Source organism: Centropristis striata, chromosome 16 (genome assembly GCF_030273125.1).
Source record: "Centropristis striata isolate RG_2023a ecotype Rhode Island chromosome 16, C.striata_1.0, whole genome shotgun sequence".
Taxonomy (NCBI): domain Eukaryota; kingdom Metazoa; phylum Chordata; class Actinopteri; order Perciformes; family Serranidae; genus Centropristis; species Centropristis striata.
The window spans coordinates 32,008,883-32,018,110 of NC_081532.1; the positions used below are offsets into that span (position 1 = coordinate 32,008,883).

General features: G+C 41.6%; 1 protein-coding gene across 2 annotated transcripts in view; it reads right to left on the minus strand.

Annotated features, from left to right (window-relative positions):
* Positions 1–8,288, minus strand: part of bcl11ba (BCL11 transcription factor B a) — a 51,244-nt gene extending 42,956 nt beyond the window's left edge. For both annotated transcript variants that reach the window (XM_059352890.1, XM_059352888.1), the window contains exon 1: positions 6,828–8,288. In XM_059352890.1, the coding sequence (XP_059208873.1) occupies positions 6,828–6,882 (55 nt within the window). In that variant the 5' untranslated portion in view covers positions 6,883–8,288. The remainder of the gene's footprint in view (positions 1–6,827) is intronic.
* Positions 8,289–9,228: the final 940 nt, after the last annotated feature.

The following is a 9,228-nucleotide window of genomic DNA, read 5'->3' on the forward strand; positions in this document are numbered from 1 at the left end:
TTTATGAGGTGTTAAAAAAAACTATGCGTGCATGTGGTTGTGGTTTCTTTGCCAATAATTACCGCTTGCCGATTAAGTCAACAGCGTGTGTGCGAATGACAGATGCAAAGGAAGAAGTGTCACTTTGGCCTGATTTACCTAATAAGGCTCGGGTGAGTCAGGCAACAGCGCTAATATGATTTTAGTTAACGGAAGGAGAACAAAGAAAGAATCAAAGGAAATAAAATGTCTAAAAATGAACGGCTCAAAAATAACACAACCCTTCTACAGTGTCTGCAGGGCAGTACAACAGGTATTTGGCTCGTGTCGAGGCCGAGGAGGCGCTGCTTTATATTCCAGTCGTCAGGAAGAAGTTTTCTGTGAGCAGGCTACCGTCTCTGGGGTTTGGCTTCCTCTATTCACTGCCTATCACTGTAAATGTGCTGTTAATCCATCTAGACCCTTCACGCTCTCCACACAACCGTCAGATAATATTCACAGACACAAATGGGATAGCAGCAAGCTGCTTCTCAAATATTTGTTTTCCCCTCACTTCAACAGATTATTTAAATGATCTTTCTATTTATTTATTTTTTACTAGCATCATAACTTTCCCTATTTTGACTGAAAGAAGCCTGCAAAATTCTGCAGGCATGACAAAGGTTCTGCCAGTTGAGACTAAAACACTTGATTTAAAACTATAAAGCTAGAATTTACTGCAGTGTTTTTACTGTTTCCCTGCACCACACAGACACACATGCAAAGGCTAGAATCAAGATTAAATGTTTGTGGGTAAGACTGCACAGCAGACACACTTCCCCACACAGATCAAAATTGTCACACACTCTCGGCATGCATACACACCTGAACCATCACAGTCATTCGTCGCCCACTGAGCAACAGCCACACCTCAAGTCTCCAAACCTGAAGAAACTGACGGTTACTACACACACACACACACACGTAAACTCACATTTGCAGTGGGTCACTACAGCTCATTTGTCTTTCCACCTAAGTTTTGGAGGTGAAAACTACTGTTATTTTTTGGAAATACCGATTCCAGAGCTGAGCAGTTGTAGCAGTAATGCTGCACACTCCTGCATAGTGTGTGCATAAATGATGCATCCTAGACGTTGGTGATATCAGAAGCGTGCTTAAAAAACTCTTAACGCAAACTAATCTGTCGCCACAGAGACTGCTGATGTGCACGCAGAACACTTTCAATAACAATATTCACTGTCTGAACAGGAAGTAGCTTTTCATCAAAGTGGAATCTCTGGGCTTAAGGGTGAGAAGTAGTACTGAGTAGTATATTTGATGTATTAATGATTTATTAAGTATTTAAAGTCATTTATTCTACATGTGTGTGGAGCTATTAATCAGTCACGGTGTGTACCAGTGCCGGCTTTTGTAAAAAAATATATGTAATTATTTACAACATTTATAAAAAAAATATGTTGCATCATACTCATACAACACACACACACACACACACACACACACATATATATATAGCTACATACTATAGTATTGGGGGTATTGTGTTTCGTCTTCTCATTTATACCAAAGAACTTTTACTACTTCTAAAGTAACATTTATAACTCCACTACATTTATTTTAGCTGCTGCAGCACCAAAACTGTGTTGGACTTCACATCCTAGCAGAAATAGAAGAAATGTTTGAGAATAAACATTCCAGCGTTATGACTGTCAGTCTATTTTCAGATTTGACCTGATTTCAAATGAAAACCTGTTTATCTCAAAGCTAATTCAAGTTCATCACGAGGAAAATCCCCCCGCTCTGGTCGAAGTCAGGATTATTCTGTGTCAAGCCAATCAGACTTGGATCAGAGGCAAATGTGCAAATAATTCTAAACATTTGTTTCAGTCTGATTGTGGAATTAGCTGGATTCAATACAGAGAGTTCAGACTGGTGTAGGGAGGAATGTGTGAGTAACCACCTGCCCGAGAGGTGCTGTGGTAGAAATGAAGCGCACGAAAAAGCTCCAAACTGCAGAGCAACTGTGTTTCCTGTAGTGCTTCATCCCCAAGATAACAAACCTACAAATCCTTTCACAACAGTATGAAATGACTGATGATTTGTAATTGTATTTTAAGTCTTTTTTTCAATCGTATAACATATTTTATGATATGGCTTTATAAAAAAAAAACATGAATAATAGAATGAAATAAATACATTTATCTACAGATCATTGAATATGCTCTCGTTGTCCTTTAACACGTACAATATTATAAAAGCAGTTTATGAAACGTTATCAATCTAGAAGAAAAAAAGACTTGATATGTTAAATTTTAAACAGATTTTTTTGTTATTATTATTAGGAAACAAATACTTCAAAATATGCACACAAAAACGAAAGAAAAAATGATAAACATAAGCTTAAAATTAGGGGATAATGTAGTCCAAACACTCTGTATAGTGATTACAAACACACACACACACACACACACATTGAAGAATGCAATAGATGTCAGTCAGCCGCTGTCATGAATTTACAGTACACGGTGTAAATAAAAAGTGTGACAGAGACGGCGAGGTACAGAGTGTGCAGGTGTTGACAGTTAAGAGGTGAATGTGGTCTTTCAGCGCTGATGCTGATGTCATCTGATTAACACACACATGTTTGCACTCTGCTACCCCTCTCATTGGCAGAGTCAGCGCAGCACTGACAGCCTGAGAGCTCCCCCTAGCAGGAAGAGAGAGAGACAGACAGACCAAAAGAGAGAGAAGGAGAGATAGAGAGAGACAGAGGAGAATAGAGAAGACGGGCCATTGAAGGGCGAGCGTCGACAGACAGACAGACAGCTCAGCGAGCCTCAGCTGAGCAAACCAGCACTGTGGTATGCAGCTACGGCAGGGTGTGTGAGTGTGTAACGTGCTATCAGTAGTGGGAGACAGTATACAGCTTGCTGATCAACAAAATGAGTTTAGGCATGCTCTTTGGGAACTGGAAACCTTCATACTGTTATACACAAACACACACACACACACACACACACACACACACACACACACACACGCACACACACACACACTCATATTCTCTCACACTTTTTATGTTGCATCTATATGAACATTTTCAGTTTTGTGCTCTTCTTAAAACAAGAAATAACAAAAACTGGCATTTAAAGGATCATTACACACAAATTACACAAAAACATTTACATTCCTACTACCTATTGTGGTGAATGAAATGTAATTTGTGGTGGCCAATGCATCAAAAAATGACATTTAATAAATTTCATAGCAATGCGTCTTTCAAGAAATATTGCCCTGGTTACTGTGTATAATGCACAGAGCTCACTGTCTCAAGTTTCAATGGAAACTGTCCACAACAAGGGAACATATTCTGTTAAATTGAGTGAATGGACCCTTAAAGGATTTACCAGCACAGTCTCTAAATAGAGGATTATCACTATAGAGTATATTAATTTAAAATAATGAATGATATCACTATTAGGGATTTCATTATGTATTCATGACAATCAGCTGCAACACTTAATAAGTTCCATTTGTGACATTTTAAAAACACCTCATCTACTGAATGCCTCACTGCATATAAAAGGAGTAACTAGTCTCTCTCTCTCTCTCTCTCTCTCTCTCTCTCTCTCTCTCTCTCTCCCTCTCCCTCTCTCTCTAACAAAGACTTAGCCCCAGCAGGGTGCATGGCTATTTGACAAGCCAAAGGGAAACATGCATCTCAAGTGGGCGACTGCAATTTACACGCAGCTCTCTCTCTCCTTGTGTGTGTGTGTGTGTGTGTGTGTGTGTGTTTGTGTGTGTGTGTTTGCGGCTACAATGGGAGCTCTCGTCCTGTTTGCGTCTCTTCACACTAAATCAGCCTCTCGGAGGAAAGCTGGGGTTATTTACAGTGAATGAGAAGCAGAAGGCATGTCTGCACCTTCGGGTGTAAACTGTCTCGGCGTGGCGACCCCAAAACCCACACCAAATCTGCCTGGCAAACCAAAATATATAGATTTCTACCAATTTATCTTCCCCACGTGTATCTCTCAAGGGGGGTTGTTTAATTCTAGTGTGCATTGAATAGTTGATTGCATGTCAGAACCATGATCTCTTATTGATTTCTCTCTTTATTCTAACCCCACAGAAAAGATGAAAACAAAGGGGAGTGGATGAATTACAGAAGCAACTTGGAATTGTGCAAATTGGGGCTTTAATATCCCTAATATTTTTAAGCACTGAGTGTAAAAAATATTGCGCTACGACTGAGGCCTTGACAAATTGCATTTTTGCAAAAACAGCCTTCAGAAAATCTGTCTCACCTTTCATACACTTCCTCTCAATATCAAAAGATAACAAAAGGTGGAGCAACTCTTCTTCTTTCTCCCAAAAAATCTAGAAAAATTCATGCACAATGTAATATTTTGCACTGTGTATTGCACCATGTTGTGAAATATGTTTGTTAAAAATGCTCTGAATAAAGCACAGGTCAGACAAATTTTATAAGCTGACAGCTCTGGAAGAATTATGTGGAATTAGGTGAGAGCAATTCACATGTGCATTTGCATATGTGTGTGTTTATGTTCATACAAGCCTACATACATATATAAGTGTGTGTGTGTGTGCGTGTGTGTGTGTGTGTGCTCAAGCATACTAAATCGGCAAGCATCTCTTACACATAAATTATGGAATGTACAGCACAGTGCTGGTGAATGGTGATAAATCAGACAGGTCAAACTTGCTCTGTGGACACAACTACTAAACTGCATTTTACACACACACACACACACACACACACACACACACACTTTTTTTCACATGCAAACTGTCTATCTGTTACCTGTCTGTTTATGTGTGAGAATGTATACTGAGCTCTTTGCTGATGTCACAGCAAAGCATGCAGCGTGCACAATGTGACCCATTTCTCACTGAGTACTCTGCAGGCCTGCGTACGAGCTGCCACACACAAGTTGTAGCTCTGTAAAGCAATCAAATCTCAACTTGTCAGGAGAAGATTTGACACAGGCATTGTCTTTAGGTGTGTGTGTGTGTGCCTCTGTGTGTACTGCCGTGTGGATTAGCGGTGTGAAGCATGGAGCCAGGCCTCACAGCAGAGGAGGAACATATAGACAGGCAGGCAGCGTGCTGAGTTTCTACTGTAAATATGGGTGTTATATTAGACGCAGCAAACCAGTGAAGTGCACAGTGATACACTGTAGTAAGTGATCTGATTTGGCAGGCTTCACAAAGTCCTCCCAAATAACCTCTAGCTGGACGAAAAGAAAGTAGTAATATTCAGCTAATATAGCACTGCAACAAAGCAATTCAATATCAATAAAGTATTTCTGATTCTGATTCTGATTGTTGTACTTATCAGCATCTTTAAAGTATCTAATACACACTTCCTCTTTTGTGATTTAGTCTCATTGTGATAATAGTAATTTACCTGGATTCACTTCATTTTTATCTGTAAGTGTGTTTATTTTGTGCTTTTAAAAAAAATAAAAAAAAATCCTGCATGCAGGTCTGCTGCTCCTGTCAGGACACATCAGTGTGCACGCTGCAGCCACATCAGCTGAACAACTGATCTGAGGCCAGAAAAACACAGAACTGCTGAGGAAGTTTAGCGGCAAAGTGTGAGCGCCAAAAGATAAGTGTTTGCTTTGAATAAGGAGGGACAGTGATGCGTTTCAGTTGCGATGTCTTATTTAGATTTGAAATTATGACAAAAAAATGTTTTTCTTTCTAAAATGTCAAATTTCTTTTCTGTCACCTATTCCATTAATAAACGCCGTTGAACTCGTATAATACCTCCATATAAATATAAATACTTTTACTGTCACGTATTGTGACTTTAAATGCCGTCACTTATTGCACTCTGTATAAGAGTGCCGTGGGGGAGACCCTGGCATTTTTAGCTGTCAAGGCGTGCAGGATAGACTATTAAATAATCCAAACCGAGCATTAATATTACAGTATAAGCTTTGCATCCATGCAGCAGAAAAACATCATGAACGGGACCAACTAATAAAATCTGAATACAGGGACAAGGCACGAGGCAGTAATGTCAAAGATTTAGTCATCTCTACGTGTTACACCTGAGGCTCTCAGTGCGACAACAGACATGCATGTGTGTCTATTTTATTTCATTTAATTCTAAATGTTCCTGCACGGCAGCTGGTTCAGCTGTTGTGTGTTAGTTTGGATAAACTTTCGGCCTTTTTATTTAAAGTGAAAGATTAAAACAATGTTGGAATTTAATACTTAAAATCATAACTGACTGCCTGCTTGTATGTGTGTGTGTCTATCTATGAATATAACAGAGCTGCTGGTTAATATGTTCATCGTGAAAGAACCATATCTGCTTATGAAAGTGCGTAAAAAGTAATAACTGATTTAAATTGATGCAGTTACAATTTTGTTTTTATTGCCGGTTGGAAATTATAATTTAAGGTAATTTAATTAACGCAACACAGCGGAATAATATAGAAAGAATGTGTGGACGGATCTCCGACTTCTCCGTCAGTTGTTTTTACAGGAGAAGTCAAACACGCAGCCAAAGACTTTCCGTCCTCTCTCTGCTCGATGTGTAAATTTGCTCTAATAATAACAGGCTATTTACAGACCTCAATAATCAATGGAGTAAATTAAGGCCTTATCTAATTTTGTTAGTAAACCAGGAGAGGAAAGAACTGGCCTCCAGGACGCACTTCGACAAACTTTCTGCTCCATGTCTTAGAATGTTCATTTTTACGCATCGATCATCCAGGGGGAAAATCCACTCAACTTCTCAGAATGACAGCGGAGAGGTGAAAAAAAAGCTAACTCTCTTCAGTGATGGTGTGGATTTTTGTATGTATACTTACCTGTTATTTCTCTCTGGGACAGGTGCTGCGGGTTCCCCTGCTTGCGTCGGGACATCGCCCTGGCATTTACACTGGCATCGCCCGGAGAGCGGCGCTGGAAGGGTCGGCTCTCCTCCTGCTGCTGCTGCTCCTGTATACCGGCCGCAAACTGGCCACAAAACCGACCCAAAGTGACCGCTCTGCACTGGCCCCAAATGTGGCCCTCGAACTGACCCCTGCGCGGTGGATCTCACTCCAACGACCAGCGGCTCCTGCGCTCTGCGGTGACCGGCGGCCGGGCGGTCGGTCGGAGTTCAGTGCCAAAGTGGTGGCGCGCCTCCCTTCTGGTGGTGAGGGCGGGGGGTAGTCCGGCTCTGCCTTCCGCCGCTTTCACACCATCTGTCAGAGGACAGCGGAGAAAGGAGCGGAGTGGAGTGGAGGAGAGACGCGGCGAGATGCGGGAGGTCGGCGGTCACTTCCTGGTGGACAGTCACTACCTGTCCACTCTCCGGCCACTCTGGACACCGCGCGTCCCTGTCCGGAGACAGCAGGTGAAATGACGCCAATTAACGTCTAAAAGTGTGTAAAATAGGAATCCAATTTCCTTCTCAGTACTTCTCGGGGTGTCGCCAAGTGGTGGGCACTTCTTCTGCTGTACTGGCAGTGCCAGCCAGGCGGGCGGGTTAGACTTTAACTCTTTAAGTCAAAGCCCAGTGCTGGTTTGAAGACAGACTGCCACCCTCTTTTCTCTTTGTGTCAGCTGCAGAGTCCCGCATCCCCGGGCTGTGTGCGGCTCTGTGCGGCTCTGTGCGGCTCTCTGGCTTCTACAATGGGAGAAAACTCAAGTTCAAGTGCGGACGTGACGTTCAGTCTGCGGTGAGAAGGGAGAGTGGAGACTGAAGAGCACTGGGGGCGACTAGTGGTGGCTTTCACACACACTTACACACACACATACACACACACACACACACATACACATACACACACATAGACAAACACACACACCACTCTCACACCATCACACACACTCGGGCGTGTGGCGCGCAAGGCAGCAGTGGTCAGAGTCTCTCAGCTCATCCCCGCCGGGGTCCCATCACTATTAGAACGGGATATATTTCGGCTAAATTGTGACCCGAGGGGCTTCCGTACCTCGTCCGAGGGATGCTGGACACTTTGCACGAGCCTGTGTTCACAATTTAAATGCATACAGGCTCGTGCCGTTCGTTACACACTTTTCCCATTTGCAGGATAGCGTGCGTAAAATCCTCTGAATATTATTTAAACTCCAGTCAGCATTTAATTAACGTGACCCTTTTTAAACCACTTTGTTACTGACACCTTTACCACCGGAAAGGCCTGTCATATAATACACTACACGTCTTAATAAGACTTTTACTCTTTTTGCCATTTAATTGGCAATTTAACGCGATAAACATTAATAATCATACATTATTTTATGGTTTTTGATAGACTAATTGATTAAATCCGCATTTTTAAATACAAGTTTACCTTCTAATAGGCCTGTATGTTTCATTTAATGTTTAATTCATATAGCTGGCTCTATTTTTATATGACATTCTCACTGATGCATCATGGTGGCCTAGATGTGGCACAAATGTATGGATCACACACACACATTTCACCCATATTCATTCAAATTCAAATAATGTATTAATGCCTAATCCCTCTATCTGAATTATTTTATTAATTATTGATTTAATAAGTGGTATGAATGTCAGAGAATTAGTATTAGATGTTTAGGTTTTACATCGGGCAGGTTTGTGACCTTGTGTTAACCTTAAGTTAAGTGGAAGATGAAAAATGGGAATTAATGTGAACAGTAATTTCCAGTTAAAACATTTTTATGTCTAATTACCGGAGCTTCAAAAATAAAATTAAAACAAGAGAAAAACTGTGCTACACATCAATTCCATCCATCCCCTTACAGTAAGTGTGTTTTATTGTGTGGATGCGGGGTGATGATGTATAACTGGTTTGGTGGCAGAAAGCAGCGCCTCTGTATGACTGCCTCCCCAGCAGCATGTATCCACTGTCTGAAAGAGAGCAGATGCAGTGGGGAACGTCTGATCCTCACACATGCCTGTGGAAGAGGAGAAGGAGATTCAAATGCAAAAGTAAAAATTTGGTGACTTAGAGAAGCATGTAGGGGAGTGTGTGTGTGTGTGTGTGTGCAAACAGAAAGTGGGTGAGAGTGGATGTCTGAGTTGTGGGAGCTGAACACTGGCATCTCTGTGATGAAACCCCACCTAGCACAGATTTAGATTAAAGGAACATCAGTGCTTTTTAAAGCAGAGGTGTGAACTACTGGCCAGTCAGCCTTGACTAGAAACTGCGGCTGCCAACCCCTTCATCCCTACGAGCGCTGCATCTGAGCTGGATTAGCTGCTATCACATTCCAAAA